The sequence below is a fragment of the Mauremys reevesii genome, linkage group 3 (genome assembly GCF_016161935.1).
Source record: "Mauremys reevesii isolate NIE-2019 linkage group 3, ASM1616193v1, whole genome shotgun sequence".
In the NCBI taxonomy this organism is placed as follows: Eukaryota; Metazoa; Chordata; order Testudines; family Geoemydidae; genus Mauremys; species Mauremys reevesii.
Window position 1 is genome coordinate 139,346,345 of NC_052625.1, and position 22,474 is coordinate 139,368,818.

At 38.0% G+C, this 22,474-nt stretch overlaps 1 protein-coding gene across 7 annotated transcripts in view; it reads left to right on the forward strand.

The window, feature by feature from the left end:
• EPHA7 (EPH receptor A7) overlaps positions 1–22,474 on the forward strand; it is a 168,537-nt gene that overhangs the window by 74,918 nt on the left and 71,145 nt on the right. For 4 of the 7 annotated variants that reach the window (XM_039531211.1, XM_039531212.1, XM_039531215.1 and 1 more), the window contains one exon: positions 1,935–1,976. The exons of 2 other annotated variants lie outside the window; for them this stretch is intronic. In XM_039531211.1, coding sequence (XP_039387145.1) covers positions 1,935–1,976 — 42 coding nt within the window. Of the gene's footprint in view, positions 1–1,934; positions 1,977–15,752; positions 15,855–22,474 lie in introns of those variants that run through there. One more of the 7 variants, XM_039531217.1, reaches the window with a different exon arrangement.

Genomic DNA, 22,474 nt, shown 5'->3' on the forward strand with positions numbered 1-22,474 from the left:
GTCAGATTTCCCATGTCTCAAACTTTTTTTTTTTTACTACGTTGTCTTCTCTTAGTGTAGATGGAAGATGACTCTGTATGGAGAAATTATGGGATGTGTGAATTAGCTGGCCACGGGAGTGTAAGTAGGCTATCTGAAGATGAGGGCTTGTCTACAGTTACCGGGGGATCAACAAGAGGGGATTGATGCATTGACAGTCAGTTTAGCACTAAATTGACTGCAGATCACTCTCTCATCAACTCCTGTACTCTACCTGAACGAGAAGCACAAGGGGAGTCGATGGGAGAATGTCCCTGTCGACATACCATAGCGTGGACCCTGCGGTAAGTAGATCTAAGTATGTCAACTTCGGCTATGTTATTCATGTAGTTGAAGTTGCGTAACTTAGATCGATCTCCCCCCATAGTGTAGACAAGGCCAATGACTCTTTGTTAGGGAGGTAAGTCTTGGCACATCTTCAGTGAATCCCTCTTTGAGAAATTTCCAAAGTGGGAACAAAAGTGGAACATGAAATCAAACTTCTTGGCTGAATAACGCCAGCTCTGTTGTGGACAAAGAGAGCATTAATCATCTCTCTACCATGGAGTGTCACACACATCAATTATTTACTGTTTATATTAATCAGAGACCAGGATTTCATTGTGCCAGGTGCTGTACAAATGCAGAACAAAAAGATGGTCCCTGCCCCAAAGAGCTGACAATCTAAATAGAAGATGAGACAAATAGCTGGAGATGGGGGAGTACAAGGAAACAATGAGACAATGTTGGTCAGCCTGATAGACAGTGGTCTCTCCACACCAGCAGCCTGTTGTCAAGTTTTTTGTAGGTCTTGTGGGAAAAGGAGTGTTTTCAGGAGGGTTTTGAAGGAGGATAATGGATTAGTTTTGTGGATATTCTTCCCAAATGTGAGCCTAGGAGAAAGCATGAAGGTGCTTGTTTGAAAAATTAACAAGTGGGTGATGGAAGCAGCTGGAATGTACCACTAAGATCTGCTTGGATGATGCTGTAGACCCAATTTTAGCATAATTTTGGGTGGTTCCATCTAGTTAATGTATGGTCTACCTACTGATTTAGGAAGTAGCTATGTTATTTTCAGCCTTCTTATAATGCACAAAGTGGCCAGCTGTGGAAATGAGCTTATTTAAGTGTCTGGCCATTTTCTGTGCTCCTTGGACAGGACCAAAATGTGTCTAACTTTGCATATATATAGACCATTTGGTTATATAAGAGAGGACATGCCTGAGTTGATATTAGTGCTGCTGTTTGGAGTCTGTGCATTATTGATTGTTGCAGATACTTATTAAATTACAGATACTCAGCTACTGCTGGTGTTGGGCCTTACATCAGTTCCTCCATTTCAATGTAGAGGCACTATTCCATGCCTACTTCAGCACCACAGTCAGTCTTTTTTTTTTCCCCCCGCTCAGCCTCAGAGACTTATAGATCTGATGGATTTGTGTGTGTGTGTGGTCTCCTAACTGTTTATGGGGCAAATCAGATTATCCCTTTTAATCAGGTGGTTGGTAAATTCACCAACATCTCACATTAACTCTGAGTTCTGTAGAAGTCTATCTCACCACAGTGAAATGTGCAAAACCAAGGCAGACTCATCAAATAGAGAATCAGTGACCACATCCCAGTAGTGGAAACTGGTAGATACAAAGCACAGTCTAAACCCAGAAAGGAGAGATTGTGCAGCCAATGTGATTATGCTAAGTGAGCACAATCTTGCATTTGGGTCAGTGAAAAACTGCCCCTCCCAAAACAGAACACCAGGAAGTTTTCTGCATCTCTGTAGTGCAAAGGCCAACACACCCACGAATACACCATTTTATGAAGTGCTGTCTCCTTTGTAAGAACGTAGCAACTCCATAAGCTAATGTTTCTGAGAGTGAAGTCATGACCCCACCTCCTTTTCTGCCTGCCTCCTTTAGGATGTAATGAGCCACTGGGGATGCAGGGATGGAGCAGTCCAGGTAAGTGCCTAAGGCTATAGAATAAGTCAGGGGCTCAAGTGAGGACACTTTCTTGGAATGTTTTACACGTGTGCACCTGCATCATTATGTAAATAAATTATATATCAATGACCATGAGCTGGATAGAAGTACTTATTCTGAAAATGTTGAAGTTCCATATTATGCATCATATTAGTTACAGCATTGCAGTGGTTATATTTAGAACTAATTATTGAGGAAAAATAGTGGAGAAAATAGAGAGCTGGGAGACAAGAGATTTGGGTTGTATTCTGGGTTCTGCCACAGACTTCCTGAGTGGCCTGAGTATATAGATTTAGTTCCTTTGCCTTGGTTTCCTCATCTGTAAAATGGGAATAATAATACTTAGCCTATCCTTAGTTGTAAGGATTCACTTCTCAGGAGTCTCAAGGTATTTTGAAAATTTCCAGTGGAAAAAACAATGGGAGTTTAAAGTATTATCAATATAATATAATGTATAGATATTTTGGTTTACTGTGTTTGAATTATACTAAACTCAAAATACTTAACATGATTTCAAAGATCTGACTGAAGTACTGGCAAATTTAGAATTAAAATGTTCCACTCATGTTTTTTGCCTAGTAAAAACAGAGTTTTGAGAGCAGTGCTTGATTATAATTGTGATTAAAGATGATGTGAAAAGGTTTTTGACCCAGAATTTCCTGAGTTTTGTAGGCTGACATCACATCCTTGATATTATAGGGTGGTGGTGTTTTTTTTTTTTGGAATTATTTTTTTTAAATAGTAAAGGCTCACAGTCACTCTTAGATAAGCAAATGAACACTACTGCTGAAAAACGCTATTGCAAATGCATAAGCACTCTGGTATCTGAAAGCCTAATTGAGCTCCTATGTAGTGAATTAAAATTTCTTTAAATGTAACATCTCTACATAATGAACAATATGATGATAGAGGCAGTGTACTGTAATGGTCTCTATGGAAGACTGTAAGTAAAGAAAAGAAGATGGTTCACATAGGGATAACGAGTTTTTACATTAAGCTTAAATGAGAGAGTATCTGTGTGCTGAGATACCTTCTGATACCTTTTCTGCTCAGTTTATGCAGAACATCTTGTTGAGTTCTGGGAGGACACTATGTCTGCAAGTTCTAGGAGGGATAGATTCCTCACATTGGTGCCTATTTTAATAGCTGGATGCCCACTGTGATGAATTTGTCACAGCTGGCATGGTTTGTAGGGCAAATGTGCAATGAGGCAATGGATTGAGAATGCTTTGGGCAGAGTGCTTTCTTAAAATGATGTTCAGACAACTCTCCAGTGAGGATGTTTAATCCCATCCTCTAGTTCTTAAAAAGCAGATCCAAGTGTGTTTATATAGCACTTAGTTCAATTAAGTCTAGTCCTGATTAGCCCTACCATATTATAAATGATTCATAATAGTAATAACAACAATAATGCTGCTGCTGCTTAAGGTTAAACTCTTCTTGCTTAAGTGGCAGCAGAGGTTCAACTTCATGGAAAAAAAAGGTTTTGGCAAGGGGTCCAGAAGTAAAAATGCATGAGTCTGTTTTGAGAGAGAGAGTGAATGGTTTCTGGAAGGCAGAGAGGCTATATCTTCATTTCTTCCTCCTCTGCTTTCATGAGTGCTTAGGGAGGGGCATTATAGAAAACAAAACAAAACATGAGGATATATTAAGATTAGATAAATCTGCTGCTTTTGGATCCAAAAAGCCAGTGTTCAAGACCTAGCATGGACAGTTTTCTCCCAGTGCTTTTCTCCAAGCCATCAGACTCAATACACATTCTTTATTGGATAGTGCAGTGATAATGGTGATTCTTTTATTGGTTGAACTATTTTTGTATACATTTGCATTTCTATTATAAATTATCAGTGGTAAAGTCAAAATATATCATTGGATCTAGTTCTAGGGCAATCTGAGAAAGCCACGGTGGGAAGCTGCAAATTGAGAACAATAAAACTGTTATCCTGCATTCAGTATTTAATTTTAAGATAGTAGATGCTGATTATCTTCTTTGCTTCATAAGTGATAAATGGAAGCAAATTTGATGCAGACAAGCAATCTGGTGGAATGATGCAGAGCCATTTATGAAAACATCTGTACTAATCCACCAATACAGTAAATTATAGCTACAAGCAAAAAACATTGATCCAAGAGGATCATTAACAGCTTTAAATAACTGATCCAAGTAATAGGGTAAATGAGAGAACATTATCAAGACTTGACTTTTTAGAGCTATCAATTACAATTGCTAAAATACAGTTTCTACATTGTTTCAGTTTCAAATACTTTATGACTTAAGTTCACTGTGTTCTATTGTGGGCAGCCAACAAGGTTCAATGGAGTAGTAAAATCCACAGGAAAAAATTATTCAGCCATCCTGCATTCCATTTACCAGGAGGTCAGTCACAAAGGGAGAGATAATTGCTGCAAGCCAGCAAAATTAATCGGGGATGAGCCAGAAAGAATGATGTATGTTCTGTGACAACGTACGTGACAGAGATGTTTGTACAAACCTGTAGCTGCTTGCCTTTTTGAGGACACAAGGACAGGAGAAGGAGACCTGTGAAAAACAATTAGCATGGCTTCAGTGTGAGCAATTCTTAATTATCCATAGCATGTCGACAGCAGATAATTAGTGTCCCAATTTTTAACAATATTTGGTCATTAACTACAGCAGACTAGAGAAGAGCAAGAGCAGAGACATTTGTCTGAGCTAAGTGTTACATAACTGCACCCGCATGTGAACACAAGTCAACTAAATCATGCTGATGATAACAGCATGGAAATCCTGCTATTGTGTGACTGATTCAAATGCACTAAGTTGTAATGTACCATAAACTACATTTTATGCCCCTTTATGGTAAGCTGTTAAAACTGAGATATCAACCCACAAAACAAAGCAGCCTTAAATGAAATTTGTAACTTAAAGCTCCCTCTATAATCCACTGCCTGTTTGTCCTTAAACTGTTGAGTATTCTTGGCAAAGCATACCACAGACAACGTTGGCCACTTATCTCAAGTCACTTCAGTATGAACAGATTTTTAAAGGCATGGCTATGAGCTAATTACATGCAAATCCTAATAGTTTATTAATACAAAAAATTATGAAAAATCCTTATAGAACCACAGTTTGGGGATGCCCCCCTTCTTCATCCCATCTCTCTTCTTCTCTCTGATACACACACACAAACAATGTTTTAAAGTATTTCCTCTTCTCGCTTTCTCCTGGGTTCAGACTATATTTCCTGGTCTCTGTAGGACAATTTTTTCAGTTCCATTGAAGTCTGTGGCAGACCTCCCAGGATATAGCCCTATAGTTGTAATTTTCTGTTTTCCATTTCTCTGCCTTAGGGGCATATCCTCCAAACCCCCTTACACATACATTAAGAGTTTTGTTGCACACTGTTGTCCCAGCAAGTTCTGTGTACCCACTTGTGTGATAATATTTGGACAGAATCGTATATATGAAATAAAGAACCGAGTGATAGCATTTCAGAGCCAATGTACTTCTTTCTCCAGAAGCCTTCAGTGGAATTGCTCTGGACATTCACTGATGTAACTAAGTTTCTTTAGTTGCTATCTGATTAGCAAGGAAGAGGGAGCAGTTTACTTTTTTGTATCGTACAGGGTACGTCTACACTGCAATTAAATATTCTCAGGGCTTGGGCTGTGGCGCTGTAAAACTGGGGTGTAGATGTTCAGGCTTGGGCTGGAGTCCAAGCTATCTCGCTTCTTCCCCCCGTCCCGCCGGTGGGGTCCTGGAGCTCAGCCTTCAGCCCAAGCCCGAATATATAGACTGCAGTTTTACAGCTCTGCAGTCTGAGCCCCTCAAACCTGTGTCATCCGACATGGGTGAGCTGCAGGTGTTTTAATTGCCGTTTAGACATATCCATAGAGGCCAGTGGGATAAATCAAGTAAAGAGCTTTAGGGCTACATTCTGCCTTTCTATGTGTGCATTCCAAGTTGGTTTGTGGCCCTTTATCTCAATTCCTGTCACAACCATAACATATTAATTAATTAATTGTAGGTTATATACTTAATATCTTTGGGGCCTTTTCTAATGTTTCATTAATTTTTGAGAAAGTACTAAAAAAAAAGTAAACAAGAAAATTAATGATACATAATCCGTGTTTTAAAATGGCCTTAAAGGCTATTTATTTAATCATATTAATACGTTGTGTTTAAGATATTTACTACTAACTGACAAAGAGACATTTTATTCAGTATATGCATATGTAGGGATGTCTTTAAAATAAGGATAATTAACTTGAGTATTTAAATACTTAGTGTGATATGAATATATATGATATTTGAATGTTTAAAATGTGAATAACAGTATAAAATACTTGTTTTATTCATTTTTTCTTTGGATTTAAGCAACAATAAAAAAATGCCATAGATAAAACTCTAGGTGCCCTAACGATTAATCAGACCTATACTAATGATTATCCATCTGCAATACATATTCACAGCCAGCCAGCCAGTAGTATTAAATAAATATATACAGATAATTGTAGCTAGCCATTCAATCAGAGCAACAGAACCCTCCCTCTCCCCTTCCCCTTTCTCCAGGAACATAGGCTCAGCTTTCTCCCCTCTTGCCCAGAAGTTATCAAGTTCAGGCTACCTTGAACCAAGATGGGGAGCAAGTTCTGAAGGTCTGGGGCCCTCACCAAAAATGTTTGGTTTTTTTATGGCCTCCTCTGCTTTAAATGGGGGTGATCCATTTTGAGCACCTCTCAGGTGATCTCTCAGGAAAGCAGGTCTCAGCTGACTTAGAGCTTTATAAGTCAAAACCAACACCTGAGAGCACCAGTAGGCAGGGATCCCAGAGCATGAGTGTCAAGTACTCCCAGAGAGAGGCCCTGCTCAGTAGGAGAGCTGCTACATTCTGCTCTAACTTTGGTCACTAGAGTACATTGTAATAGTCTAATTTTGAGGGAGAAAAGAATGGCTAATGCTGGCAAGTTCCCAATCTAAAATAAAATGTCCCAACCTCCAGCCAAGGAACAGATGGTACAAAGCTGATCTGGCTCCTGCTGTAATGTGCTTATCTAACAGCAGCTGGGGGTCTAGAATCATCACTTGGCTGGGAACTGTGGAAACCAATGTCTGACATATTCCCTGAATTAAAGGGTCTGATATTACCTCTGCCAGCAATTGTTTGCTTCCTCAACCCACCATTATCACTTTGATCTTGTGTGGTTGAGCTTCAACCAGCCTCTCATATACTCCCCAGCCTCAGCTAGATACTGCCTGAGGCCCTGAACCACTCTGTCCAGATAGGATGAGATAGAGACATACATTTGGGTGTCCTCGGCATACTGATAAGACTGCACCCCGTGACTCCTTCAAACACTCCTAGTGACCCCATCTATGCTTTGAATGAGGGATGACAGAATGACACTCTGCGGCACTCTGAGTTTTTGTCCACAACTGCCCACTGAGATCTCTCCAAGAGAAAAGAATGAAACCTCTGGAAGGCAGCCCCATCATCTCCCTCTGAGGTCTGCAGATGAGACAACACCACTTTGTGATAAACGGTATTGAAGGCAGCTGATTGGTCTAATAATATCAGCATAGACATGCATGAGCAAAGATATTGACCATGTGCATTAGATATTTTAAAGTTGTCAGTGGGCTGCTCTTAGCTTTTTAAAAAGAAGCACCTCATTTGTGTGCAGTTGGAATTTTGCATCCTTAGTAGGAGAAAGTCTGCATTCTGCCTTTCAGCTAAGAAAGACTATAGCCGTGTTAGGTGCCACTGAAACAATTTCTGCCTCTTGTGAAGCTGCCATGATAATTAAGAGCTTGAACTTGCAAACCCTTACTCACATGAGGCAGACTAATCCTTAATGAAGTCAATGTGGTTACTTGAATGGAAAAGGATTATGAGACTCAGAGCTTGCAGGATTGGACCCTGGGGTCTCAGTTTTAAACACAAGCAGTAGCAGGATCAGTGTCTAAAAGAGCAGAGCAAATTCCACTATGTGAATTAACAACAAAACAAAATTCTAACAATAGTGATAAACAGGGGTGCTCGGAGTCCAGCTTTCTTTAATATGGAGAGGCAGCCATCACAACTACAGATTGTAGCATACATTTACCATCCTGATGCAAACAATCAAGCTTAATTTTAATATAATATATAATTGTTTTGTATAATCCTAAGGCTGTGTCTACACTACCCTGCAGTTAGGACTATAGATGTGAATAGAAATGTGCACCAAAATGCTGCATTGTAATGCAGCGTTCCTAGTTTGCTTTAATGTAGTCTTGTTTGAAGAGGACTGTGTTAATGCATTCTAGGAACCTTTCATTGGCACACACAGCATTTACATGGAGGAGTTATAGTGCAGCACTTTGGTGCACAATGCTGTTGACATCACTGTAGTATGAACCAAGGGGCAATGTGGACAAGCACCAAGTGAAGTTGAAATTTTAGGACATTTTTTGAAGTCTTTTAAAGTGCTAAATAGAAGGTGGTGATTTTGTATGCCTGATTATCCTATAGGCTTAGTACCTTAGTAAAATTCTGTATTATAAGGTTGCCTTTCTGTTGAGCTGTCCTAAGGTACTTTGCAAATTTTCAAGTTAGGAATATGTCAAGTCACTCAGCAATAAGTCAGGAGACAGCAAAGGAACTTGATTTTCAACTATTAATGGTCAAGTCCTATCTGGCTGTTTTGTCTTACTAGATAATCATTTCATCAATAGTGAAAAATATGATTTTTCAAATTATTTTAAGCCTAAGAATATATTTTCTAACTTCTTTTTGCAGATCAGTTATTTCCCCCCCCCGCTTGTTGTGTCCACAGGGAGAAGCTCCCTCAAAGAAAGCAAACAGCTTGGACAGAGGGACATCTTAGAACATTAACATTTATTTTTCAATATGAGACATCTAGTTTGTGTGCATTCTTTTAACTCTTGATAGTCCACATACCATATCTTAACTGACAGCTGAATACTTTCAGCAACTCTTCTGTATCTGATGTCTTATGAAGAGTAACATGAGCAAGCCTGGGATGCCTTCTTATCCCTCCTCCAGAAACAAATAAAGTCCTATTAAATATTAGTGTGACATTGGCAGACCAGGTGCCAGGTCATGATAAGATGCCGTGTCTCCGCTGACATATACATAGCTTGAGCCAGTCTGGCTCACCCGTGTGTTAGTATTATTCAGATAAGTATTAGAGTTATAAGAATCTGTTTAGTGTTTAGACTTCATTGAATGCTTGTGAGTTGCTTCATGCATTAGTCTGACTTACAACATCTGTATCTCGTATTGTAAGGTAATATTTTAGCATTTACCCCGAGGGCATTCTGCACCAAAAAATTAAAATTTCTATGCACAATATTTTAAAATTCTGCAAAATTCTGCAAATTTTATTTGTCAAATTCCTGGTCTTGTGGCTTCCCTCTGCTTCCCCTCAGAAAGTCATTTTTCTGCAGGGAAGCAAAGAAATCTGTGGGAGACATAAATTCTGTGCATGTGCAGTGGTGCAGAATTCCCTCGGAGTATACATTGTAAGTCTCTGTTACTGTATAGATCACCAGACAGGAGAGAGACATTCATTTGAGTGAAATGCTGGTTTCCAGAAGGTGTTATGTCCTGCTTGAAAAGGAAGGCCTGTTGACACCAGACAGGCTAGAGTAGAACATTAAAGAGGAAAACAGACTTAGTTTTACTCTGTCCTGCTCTCCCCACATGAGGATGAGTCTTGCAAGGGAATCCCTCCCATCTGCTGAGTGTGCAGCTCAAAGCAGAAGGGGAGAAGGAAATGAAAAACCTTAACAAGGAAGAACTGTATCTTCATGCAGCTGGGACTCGGGGGATGGGGAGCAGGCAAGGATGACTAGACATAAGCAAAAGGTCCGTGGTGCTTAGCCTTCGTTAGCCCAAAAATACATATAAAGCTTACTTATTACAGAATCTTCTGTTACTTTTTGAAACTTAATTGGAACTTGTGGGCATATATGTTGCATGCTTTTACCATGTAAATAACTGTCTTATTTCCTTTTCCTATGTAATAAATCTTTAGATAGGTTATTATAGGTTTGGATACAAGCTTTGTCTTTGGTGTGAGTTATAAGGTGCAGCTGACCTGGGTTAAGTGACTGGTCCTTTGGGATTGGGAGTAACACCAAGAATCACAACAGAATTTGGGGGGAGAGAGAGTTCAGTGGTTTGAGCATTGACCTGCTAAACTCAGGGGTGTGAGTTCAGTCCTTGAGGGAGCCACTTAGGGATCTGGGGCAAAAATCAGTATTTGGTCCTGCTAGTGAAGGCAGGGGGCTGGACTTGATGACCTTTCAAGGTCCCTTCCAGTTCTAGGAGATTGGTATATCTCCTATTATTATTTTTTAGTATTCAGGTAAGGAGCCATGTATCACAAAGGTGGGCTTACCTGGGTGGCAAGCCAGAATTCCCAAGGGGACTGTCTGTGACTCCATGTTAAGGCTGGCATAATGCCTGTGGAGTTAACACTTGATAAATGGTTGGTGAAATTGAGTATAGAACTCAGAGCCAGTTTGTGGTGTGTGCCCTGGATCTTAACAGTCTACTCTGAGGTTTGTACTCATGCTCTTGAGCCACTGCAGCACAGCTTGACTATTAATTTTTTCCATTTAATGGTTAAAAGAAGCATTTCACATTAGTATGTTTGCTGCATGACTCTTGTGGGCCTAATCCTGCTCCCACTGAAGACATTGGCAAAATGCCCGTTGCCTTCAATGGGAACTGTATCAGGCCCTTCTTCTTGGTTCAGTTTTTCCTTGATAACTCTAATGTCAGAAATAGTGTCATTTAAACAGACTAGGAAACTGATGGACTTTATGTAGATTTATTTATGTTAGTTAATCTACAACACAGAAAGGAAAACACAAAGGAGATACAGGTGTTCCAACTGGAAAGGTGCTAAATCACCTTCTGTGAACTGCTATCTTGTTTCACTGATGTTTCATTATTTTCTCAGAGCCACGGATGAAATGGACGAATGAATCTTAATTGCAGTGTCCTGGTGGCTAAATATCAGACAGTTCTCTAGATGAGTGCTTGGTAGTCTGACATACAGAAACGTTTTTGCTTCAGAGCTTGGTTGGGATCTAGTTATAAGTGAAAACATGTCGGGAGAGGTAAAAAATAATCTCTCATTAGAATGAGTCAAGTGTTTAGAGTGACTGTGTTTTTTAATGTAATCAATAACCATTAAGAAAATAGAACTACATACAGTATTGAATACCTAATCGGTAACCCCATGACCTATATATTTTGGTACATTGCTTTATTGAACCAAAAATGATTTCAAATTTAAATTTTAAAAAAGCACCCAAATAATTGGACTTGTTTGTATTGCATTCTCTCCTCCTGCAATTTCAGAACTTATTGACAAGCTCAGATAGTGTGTTATAGTTAAAAAGCTGAACTTGGGATCAAGTAAACTAAATTTCAGTTGAATTTGAACTTTCTGTTGCACCAAGTAGCATGAACAAAATACTCATCTATTGCCAAAAATTGCATTCTTTTTTTATCTCTCAATTTTGTATGAGAAGCGGAAATAAATGATAACGTATGAATTAAAAAAAACAAAAACAGAACAGAAGATACCTGTTTGTTAAATATACAATACTATTTTCTGGAAATCTGTGAAAATCTTGAATATACTTTTTTGTAGAAGTAATGTAATAACTTGCTGTTTCAGGAACATTGTCTTGCTATAAAACTCATTAAAGGCAATGGGAATCTTTCCGTTGCTTTCCATGGGCTTTGGATCAAGCCCCATAAGATGGTGGAGGAGGTGGTTATTATTTATTTTATTATAAAAGTCACATAGAATGGGCCACAATCCTATTCACTTTACTCACCTGAGTAATCTCATTGTGGAGACAGCATTTAATTGTGGGATTATGTTAATCTTACAGACAACGTAAAATAAAGTAAATGTGCAACACCAATCAATAGGAAAATATACATTTTTTAAATTCTGGAGAATTGCTGTTAACAACTGGGCTGCATGTTCCAGTACTCTTTGACCATCAGATATTAAATCTAAAATCAGCCTACTATTTTTCTTTCTAAATGTGTAAAAAAAAGACAGATCTTGGAAACCTTTATTCATCTCAGTAGTCCTGTTTGAGTCAAGGACTTTGAATATATATGGATTTGCAGAATCTGGCCAAATGGGGGCCAAATCTTATATTCCTTCTGCATTCAAAAATCCATTTACTTCAATGTGTCCGCCTTCCTCAGTATGTCTCAAGAGGAGCTTCTGGCATGCCAGGAGTCCACAGTGGACCCCTATGGCTGTAAAAAGTAAAAGGCAGTGATCTTCTTTAGAATAAATATCCCATTGGGAAATATCACTTGCACATTATTGTAAAACATTCTTTCTTTTACTGTTGTTGTTTCTGGACTGTAAATACGTATATTGATGTTAAAGAGTTAATGACAAATTTCAGAAGAGTTTATTAAATAGCAGTAATGTGAGATACTACTTGTGCCTCTTGATTTACCTAATTTAGAACCCTGTTTTGATTATGACATCATGTCTTTCATCTGTAAAGACTGTACCCAAGGGACTAGTCAACTTATTAATTCATCACTTGCCTTCTTTTACGGTTGCAGACTCCTATTATGGCGCAAAAGTAGAGAGATATACTAATCTGAAAGCTGCCAGCCAACTGGTTCCACTCTAGTTGACCTTTTGTTTGCAGGCACAATCCTGATAACTTCTCTATTGGTTTCTCTTTCTCTGAGGTTACATTACAATCTATTCTTTTGTCTTATAGTACTATGATGAGAGCAAGACAGCGTGAATTGAATTCAATGTCTGCAGTTACCGTAGCCTCTAAAGAGGAAAGGCCTGCCTCCAGTTAACCTGGAGCTCTTTTTTTAAAATGCCTTTTGATTTATCTGTCACCTGATCCATCAGCAATGAATAATTTTCATGGAAGGTGCACTTTAATTACATTCCCATTTGACTTGCATTATCATGCCCTATCTAGGTAATTAATCTCACCAAGTATCCAATTTCGGCCTTTATTGCAGGCAGGCAGGCCTTCTGAATTATGTGTGCTTGAATGGGCATTGGGCCTGTTGTTAAACCAAACAGGCCACGAAACACTATTTTGGGTGCTCCAAATTTTCTTTACAATTTATCCGGTAAGGTTTTTCCTTTGCTGTGGACTGTTGTAGCTCAATTGCTGTGTTTGATGCTGTCAAGCCTTTTAGAGTTTACAGAAGTTAAACTCTGTGGCAGATACTGACTGAAGCACAAATGATTAAAATAGCAGAATCTCAAGAGCCATGCACTCTTTGAAGTAGTAGTCAGCAGACAGTGAAACTAGGTATAAAAAATAATAATTTTTGGTCCTTGAATAATTTATTGAGTTCATAGCATAGAATTGGTGCATTCAGAGGTCATATTAATATTCCTCCTACCACTATAAGATTAGGAATTGAGTTTCACTGCTCTGTGGGGTGAAAAATAGAGTTTTAAGAAACATTGGGCTCTGAACCAGCAGATTAATGTACATTTCTTGTAGAGATGATTATTCTTATATCTTGTTCACTGCTACCCAGAAATAGTAACTAAGGACTCAGGTGCTAGAAAGCTACAGAATGTGGGAAGCTGTGCAGAAAATACAGTCTTTAAGGGTAAAAATGAATAAATAAAAGAGCACAATTAAAACCTTCTTGTTAGGTGTCTACTTTAATGGGGGAAATTCTGTATCCATCTTATGAAAACCTTCGTAGTGCTTCTAAAATGGTTTATTTTTCCACCTTGAAAAAGAAAATTAATTGATCTGAGTTTTAATTAAAATGAATCCAATTCTAGTTGCTCCCATTTTAACTAGAGAGTGATCCAAGTCCCTTAGCTCATATCCAGTTCCAAACTTCCCCAGAGTTCAAGGTTTCCAGGGGGTCATAGAGCTTAAGGCCAGAAGGCTCAAGGTTTTGGACTGTGTTTTAGCACGGCATTTGGGAAGTATGAACATTTCTGAAGTGAATGATCAGTTCTGAGTGGCAGTTTTAAAATTAGTTGTAGCAGGCTGTTTTAATAACTTAGCGTAATCCCCTTAAAACATAAAGGGAGTTTAACACAGATGCAATAGAACTTGTAATGCTTTTTGTTCCCTCTCTCCCCCCCCATTAAACCTTTAGAATAAATATTCTAAATGTTGGTTTCAAGACTTTCTTTAATATAAATCAGTTGATTGTCTCTCGTCCAATCGGAACAGTCTTATTTTATTTGAAAAAAATATTTTTTAATTTTATCAAGAGTTTCCCATACACAGAAATCTTATTGAAAATATACAGCTTACATATAGAAAATTTAGCTTCAGTATCTAAAGTCTGAAAAAATTTAACTGGATCTAATTTTGGGCGGTGAGGGGATAAAATTGGTTTTCCGATTGTTTAACCCACATCACATCACTTTGAAGCCTTAAAACAAAACAAACAAACAAAAATAGTGAGAGAATAACACAGGGTTGGTATTGGAGTACAGAATCTTTCACCTCTAGTTTACCAGTTCAAATCCAGTCTAGTGAGGTAGTGATAAAAAAATTGTTACCATCTGAAAGTTGTTTAGCAGCAAACAATTATGTGAAATCAAATGAAGGTCTCAGTTCATTTTCCAGTGTGTAAGCATCATCATAACTGGTACTTGTGGAAGGCCCAAAACAGAAGGCAAGGATTAAAGGCTCACGGCACGGTGAACCTTCTCATCCCTGACCATAATCCCTCTAGGTGAAGGCAAAACATGGAGAATCTTATGCTGATACGTTGTGCTGTGGATAAAGAAAGAACTTAATTTTTCTGCTATATACTGTTGGCCAGGACCTTCAACAGAATAGTCTTTTAAATACAATATTTTATTTTTTAACTTACTTGCATTGTACACTACCCTAGTGTCTCTCATTCCCACTGATGGAGAGAATTACATGGTTGTTACAGAGAATTAAAATGTACTAATGTTCAGTTAGCTAACATTTAAACACATTTACTATAGATTGTAATCATTGCTTAGTGAACCATTAAAACCAAACCAGTTCACTTAACTGAACATAACAAGGAAAAACTAAAATTAGTCATAGCTTTCTCAGTGCTCTTAATTCCACACACACCCCCCCCTTTAATTTCCATCTCTTTTAGCAACTATGGTTAGTGGCAAACTGATCTTTTTAACGTTACATTTCATCTGGAGTGAACAAATTTTTGCACATGCACTCTCATTTTTCTTTGTCCCCAACATATTACCTGTTTTCCAAAGCGCTGTGTATGAAGCAGGCAGACTTAGAATAAAGTCTGAGAAGGGCACACTGACAGGTTGGGCTGTGAAAGATTTTGAACATGTGCATAGCATGAAGATTCTCTCGGTGTCTGCTGTCTCTGCACCTCTTTGGAGGTAATCTGGTCCCTTTATTGCTGTCTCTGAAGCTAAATGGTTTTCTGATTAAAGCGTTGGACTGAGACTCAATGAGATCTATGAAAAATTAGTCAGTCCCACAATCTTTCTGTGTTACCTTGGGTAAGTCATTTAATCTCTCTGCACTACCATTCTATATGTGAAGAATGGGGATAATAGAACCTTCCTACATCAAAGGGGAGTTGTAAAGAAAACTCCACTATTGATTGTGTGGAGCTCAGATACTCAGGTATTGTGGGCCATATAAGTACTTTGAGAGACTAAATTCTCAATCTTCGTGCAAATTTTTCTTTTATAAAACATAAAATAAAACTGAGCATTTGTGGCTTTATTCCTAACGTGCAGCTTTTGGCCTCCCCGATTCAATAGCAGGCAAATCCTGCCTTGCATAGACCCACCTGCTCTCTCCCTAAAGCTTCAGAAGGTCCTGAATACAGCCCTACCTGCTGCAGAATACAGCTCCATAGAGGTACCCTGAGTTCTAGTGTGAAAAGTTGTGGAGCAGGGTTGGGTGAGTATTGCCACAAGTATGTGGGGAAGTCTACCGAAGCCTGACAACTGTGGTAGAATGTACAGAGTAGCTTAGCTACTCACTGAAGCCTGGAAAGAGGACTAACCTACTTCCCCCTATACATCCCCCTCCTCCTCTGACCCTGAAATAATTCCTCTGCATGCAGTCCATGCTTAGATGCTCTGCACAGATAACGCGGTTTAACCCTAAGGTGGTGCTTTGTTTTTAAATATATTCACTTACCAAAAAATCTCGTGATTGTGACTTTTTTAAAATTGTGTACAATTTTTGTAACTTTGTTTTTAATCATTAATCAGTTTGACACCCTTTTTTTGACAACCTGGTCCTTGTGAATCTTTCTGTACTGTTCTAGGTCAGTCTCCCATGGGAGAAAAGTGAGTCTTTGAGTTGTGGATTTAAACTTGAGGTATTGATGCACTCCACTACTCCCTGTAGGCACTTTATTTAAGGGCCCTCTTTTGTTGTGGTTAATAGTTCACCTAATGTACTAAAATAACATCATTGGTCATATTAAAGTGATCTTGCATGTTTCACTTCCCTCCCCCACAAAGTAGGCAGTTAATTTGGCTAGATGTAGTATCACTGCTGTTTATCTTTTGTATGAAAAGGCCTTAGGATGTTATATACCATAGATGTCCCTAAAACTCAGATATCATGTCTGTCACCTACCTGCTGATTTGCAGTCATTAAAAAGCTCGAGAGATTGTTCTAGCATACGAGTATATATGATCGGTAGCCTGTGTCTTCATTGGTATGAGGTTAGGCAACTTTACATCTATGGCTCTTATAAGATAAGGCAGGTTGTAAAACAGCAGCTGAAATGATTGCAGATTTTCAGCTCAATTTTATAACTTTCATTATTGCTGTAAGTCTCATTAAAATGAATTGCAGCTTCATAAAACAAATGTGGAAAAATCAGGCTGTAAATATATAGCTGACCATTATGTTTAGAAAATCATTGAGTTTTGCTTAAGAAATCATGGAACCCTATCAGGGGTGGCTCTATGTTTTTTGCCACCCCCCAAGCATGTAGCCTTCGGCGGCGTTTCTGCGGGAGGTCTGTCGGTCACAGGGATTCGGCAGCGGTTCCTTGGGTGATCTGCCGGTCCTGCGCCTTTGGTGTACCCGCCGCCGAATTGCCGTCGAAACCGCAGGACTGGCGGATCTCCTACAGAAATGCCGCTGAAGGCAGCCTGACTGTTGCCCTCACACTTGCTGCGCTGGTGCCTGGAGCCGCTCCTGAACCCTGTATTAAAAAGGGGTGCAGTATAAAGAAAAAAATCCTGATTCTTCATAGCATACATCTTGTCCCGTAATTTTAGACAGTAAATCCAAAAATGGGGAGGGGAGGGATGAACGTGAAAGAGTGTGAGGGAGCAAATGCTAAATTGCTTTGCAGTTTCAAAAAGAGTATAGCTTTTCAAACCTCTTTATTCAGAGAGCCACCCATAAGCACCAAGTGGAGGAAGAGAAATCTGGCTTTCTCAGTATGAAGACCAAAAAGGCATAATGAACATCAAGTTAATGACCTGACCATAAGCCAGCTTCTCATTGGTCAGATTTTTCACTCCAAACTTTCACAAAATTAGAGACTAACAAATTTATTTCAGCATCAGCTTTTCCAGTCCGTTCTTCCAGCTGGTATGCATACTTCCACCTTTTCATGTTCTCTGTATGTATAAATATCTTCTGTCTGTGTGTTCCATTCTATGCATCCGAAGAAGTGAGCTGTAGCCCACGAAAGCTTATGCTGAAATAAATTTTAGTCTCTAAGGTGCCACAAGTACTCCTGTTCTTTTTGCAGATACAGACTAACACGGCTGCTACTCTGAAACCTTTCACAAAATTGTAGGCTTTGCTTCTCTAAGGTTGAAAGGAAAGTAAAATATGTACCACTGGGTGGGATGGGGAGGAGAGAATAATAAAAGACTGTTCCCAAAGTCCCCATTATTTCTTTGACACTTCAAATGAAAATGGGCGAGAATTAATTGCAATCATTTTGGCTAATTTGCTATCAGATGTGCACAGTGTACAATTAGTTCTACTGTGCCCTATTCCAAAATATGGTAAACCCTTTAATACGAGTATCTGCTATGTAGCCTTTTGCTCACAACAAACCTTTTACCATCACACCACCTTGGGACCAATTAGTGGTTGTGACCAGTTCGATGGTGTATTTTTAGTCTTTGCTTTTTCCCCCCTTCACCATACTGGTAGTTCTCCTAGGCCTTTCTGATGGTGATCTTCTGCATAGCAGCACTAGTGTTTCTCCCACACTACAGATTATTTTTAAAGCAACTTTTTTAATAGCTTCCAAAGGCTGACCAATATGTCAATCTGATTACAAATAAAATTTGAAAGAATTCCAGACCCCACTTGTGGGTAGGCCTTGAAGCTTATATACTAGAGCTATACTCAACTATTGTATTCTGTATAGCATATGAAAACAGTTAAAGGATATATTAAATGAAAAGTGAAATTTTCCTCCTCGTATTAAAAACAAAGGAAATAGAATTTTATCAGTGTGGTAAGTACAGCATTTTTATACCAGTTTTACAAGCCAAGTGAGAAGATGGAGCAAAAACATTATTTTTTAAGAGAGACCTCTTTATCTTCTCCTCTGCAGCAGAGAAATATATTCAACTTAATGTAATGCTATGATCCATTCTTAAACTGTCAGATTTCTAAATACAAGTCATGTATCATGACAGTGCAGAACAATGTACGTGGTACCAAAGCAGTGTTGTTAGTGAAGGTGAAAATATGTAAATTCTGCCTCGATCATTGGGGAGCCATGTTAATTTGCATTACTCTTTCAACCTTGAAACTGGTAGGTTGTGATCAAATTTAAAAAAAATAAAAATAAAAAAAAATTCCACCAAGATATATTCAACTACAGAAACGGGTTCCTTAGTCTGTTCTATTTGATAGTATTATCAATATGATTTGTTAGGGCATATACAAGCAATTGAAGATACTAAAAATTCCAGAGAATGTTTATCTTAATTTTTCAAGGGAACCCATTAAGGGACACATTTTCAGGTCAGCCTTACCGGGTCTTCATTTTTATGCTCATGATTTTGCAGGTGCGTACTATGCCAGTTAGATTATTAATTATTTGATTGTACTCACTAAATTGTGGACATAAAACTGCCTACAGCTGCTTGGACCCACAAATTGCACTGAAATGCAGGCTAGAATTTGAAAATCTAGTCGTAAATTTTCTACGCAAAATTATAGATTAGTACATTGAGGTGCAGCAAAATTAATTGCACAGTAAAAGTGCTTAAACATACAGTTTTAAATTTATTTAAACTCTTGCCAGATTAGTGTTAACCATTTATAGCAAATGCATTAGTAATTACAAGTCCATTTTACTAAGCCGAAGTAATTTAAGGGTAAGTGTTACAGTAGATTAAATATTTAGTTTTTATGTAGGTGATTGGAAATGTGTGGCATAGACAGACAAATCTGCAGCAAATTTTGGAAGTAACTGGTCTGTGGTAACAGATTATGCATTAAACCACAACTACTCAAATGTTCTCAGCACACAAAACATCTGTTTTACTGTCTGTTGTGAACATATATATTGCAGTAGAGCTCAAAAATAAATAAAGCATTGGTGTAAATTTAATATAGTTTAATATTTGTAGAGATTAGCAGTGATAAAAATAAAATAGAAGAGGCTGACTCTAACATGAATTTGATTAAATGTTCCACAATTTTGTGACATTACATATTGTTGTTATTTTGTTGTTTGGGGCTAGTCTTTTTTAAAAAATATAGAAGGGCATTTTGAGACTCCGGACATAATAATGGTTTTATCATTAATGTCAATAATACTGCACCTCAGTTTGATAAATGAGACCTACTAACATTTATGTTTTGGTTGGTTGATAAAGGTAAAAATATTTCTTCTGAAAAGTACAAGATTGACAACCTGTAGAATTAAGCTCTGTGTTTATTTGCAGAATTGAGACAACATGGGCACCAACTCAAGCTTCTCTTTACTGTTTCACCCGTGTGATTCTATACAGTTTGGTGGAAACTAAAATACTTAATCCTCAAACACATTCCACGCTGGGCCTGTGTGCTGAGACAAGTCAGTATACTAGTTGTAATAGTGGTTTTGTGGACACCAGCCCAGCTGACCATCTGTCTATCATGCTTATATGGCTCTTATTACAGCAGTATCTGAGCTCCTAACAATTTCTAGTGTATTTCTTCGCATAAAACCCTCATGAGGTAAGGAAGTGCTATTATACTCATTTAACAGATTGAGAACTGAGGCACAGCGACTAGGTGACTTGTCCAAAGTCACACAGAAAGTCTGGGTCAGAGCAGAAACTTGAACCCAGGTCCCAAGCTAGCGTTTTAACTATTAGACCATTGGTCCCCTCATTGCATTGTCCTCATTCCATCCTTCTCTCATTTTTCAAAGCTTGCTGGATAGCCAGCAGATGGCAACAACTTTTAACCACTGCAAATTTGTGAAAAGCTCTCGTTACCATTCTCCAATTTCACAGATATGCTCTCGCTATAATCAGATGGTGCTATTTTCCAGTAACTTAGAAAGACGGGGCATGTGTTGTTAGAGACCATCTATTTTAAAAGGATGGACATAGAGAAGAGAACTAGCTAGCTGATACTGTGTAGGTTTCCTAGAGCTACATGTGAACAGGGTATTATGAAATAGAGACAAGAAGGATATTGTTCACATTAAGACTGTTGAAAACTTATGTATAAACAATGTTGACAGTTTATGTTGCTGTTTTAATATGGATGTCAAAACCTATAATAGCCTAAAATATTTGTTGCTTTTATTGGATTTACAAATTCCAATACAAATTCAGAACCAGAACAAAGATTTTTTACCAGCTTGTTTTTTATGAATGAATGTTACCTTTGTTAACCGTTAACGATTTGTAAATTCTGCATTATTGATACCAAATATACATCAGGCTCTATTCTGATGTCATCCTTTTTCCTGAGCAGATTTTTTTTTTTTACAGTATGTGGCAAGAAAAGTGCTTGGATTATATTAGAGTCAGTAAAAAGAAATGTCCAGAAAACATTACTTCACATCCAGGCAAGAGTTAGATGACTTTATATTTGAACTTTCCTTAAGGGTTGCATTAAACCATTTATGGGTCCTTCCCTTTAATCATATAAGGGAACTTTACAAGCCTTAATGTTGAGTGTGTCTTATTAATATGTTTTTAGGGTTGGCCTTACTGTGTACTGCACAGGAACTACTTAGTGTTAGAACTTCTTGGTATAAATACTAATAGTACAGTCTTATGTGGTGTCCAGGTATAATGCCTTTTAAAGGGAGCATGTGTATACTGGTGCTGCTAATGTTACCATATCTGATAACTGAAAAGCTGCTTTATTCAGATGCTGTACTGCTAATGGCTCAGTACTGGGTGGGGCAATAAAGTATACTGGGATAGTCAGGTGCTAAAATGAGGAAGTTTTTTAATCCCATTGTAAGAAAGTTACTAGAGCAGCAGATCATTGGTGTTCTATGGCACTGAACTCCTGGAGGAAGATCCAAAAAGCTATGGATAGTGAAGATCCTGCCTAGCAGAATTACCATATGATACAGAATAAAGTATCTAGGCTAAGGTTTTAAAATTTTGCCTGTAATTCTGAAGCATCCATTTTTGAGTGCCCAGTTATTGATACCTACGGGCTGATTTTCATCAGTGATTGGAATTGAAGTTGTAGGCGATCAGCATCTCTGAAAATCATGCTTTGAGGCATCCAAACTTAGAGGCCACATTTAAGAACATGGGCTTCAGTTCATATCCCTTGCGCTTTATTATCTTTAACATTATATTATCTTTATATTATATTATTATCTTTATTATATTATCATTCAGCAATTTAAACAGAAAGGGAGAATGAATTTCCTTTGGGTTTTTTCTCCCATGATTATGAAATCTTTGGTGATTAGTAACAGCTTGTTGCAGTTTTCAAGAATAATATATCCTTTAACTGCCTTGTAATGCTGTCAAGATCAGCAAAATCTTAGGTTATTTGCAAAGAGGTGGCTATAACATTGTACAGCTTTTAAACCTTTTTAAATTTATTTGTTGTGTTTTATGAATTGTTGTAATCTACTAGTTTCATTTGCATTCTCCTGTTTTACACCCTTGTTTAGACTAGGGACTAATCTATATGGGGTGTTCTGGAATAGCTATTCCTGGTCAACTTCTTGTGTGGACCCTCTGCGTCTACATTAGCTTAATCTACTTCAGAAGTGGATTTAAGCTAATTTGGAATAAGACACTCATATTCTGGAATAAAAACAATTGTATAGGGAGTTAATAAAAACTAGCTATTCTGCTTTAATTTAAATTAAATTTAAATCCAAATTAACTTCTCAGTGTAGACAAGATCTTAATTAACTAATTAGCATCTATCCAATACGTATTTCAGTGTTCAGACCAATATCTATGGTAGGTTGCAAAATACTGCTTTTGGTATAGTCAAGAGAGATGCTTTTCTGACTAAATTATGGAAAAGTTTG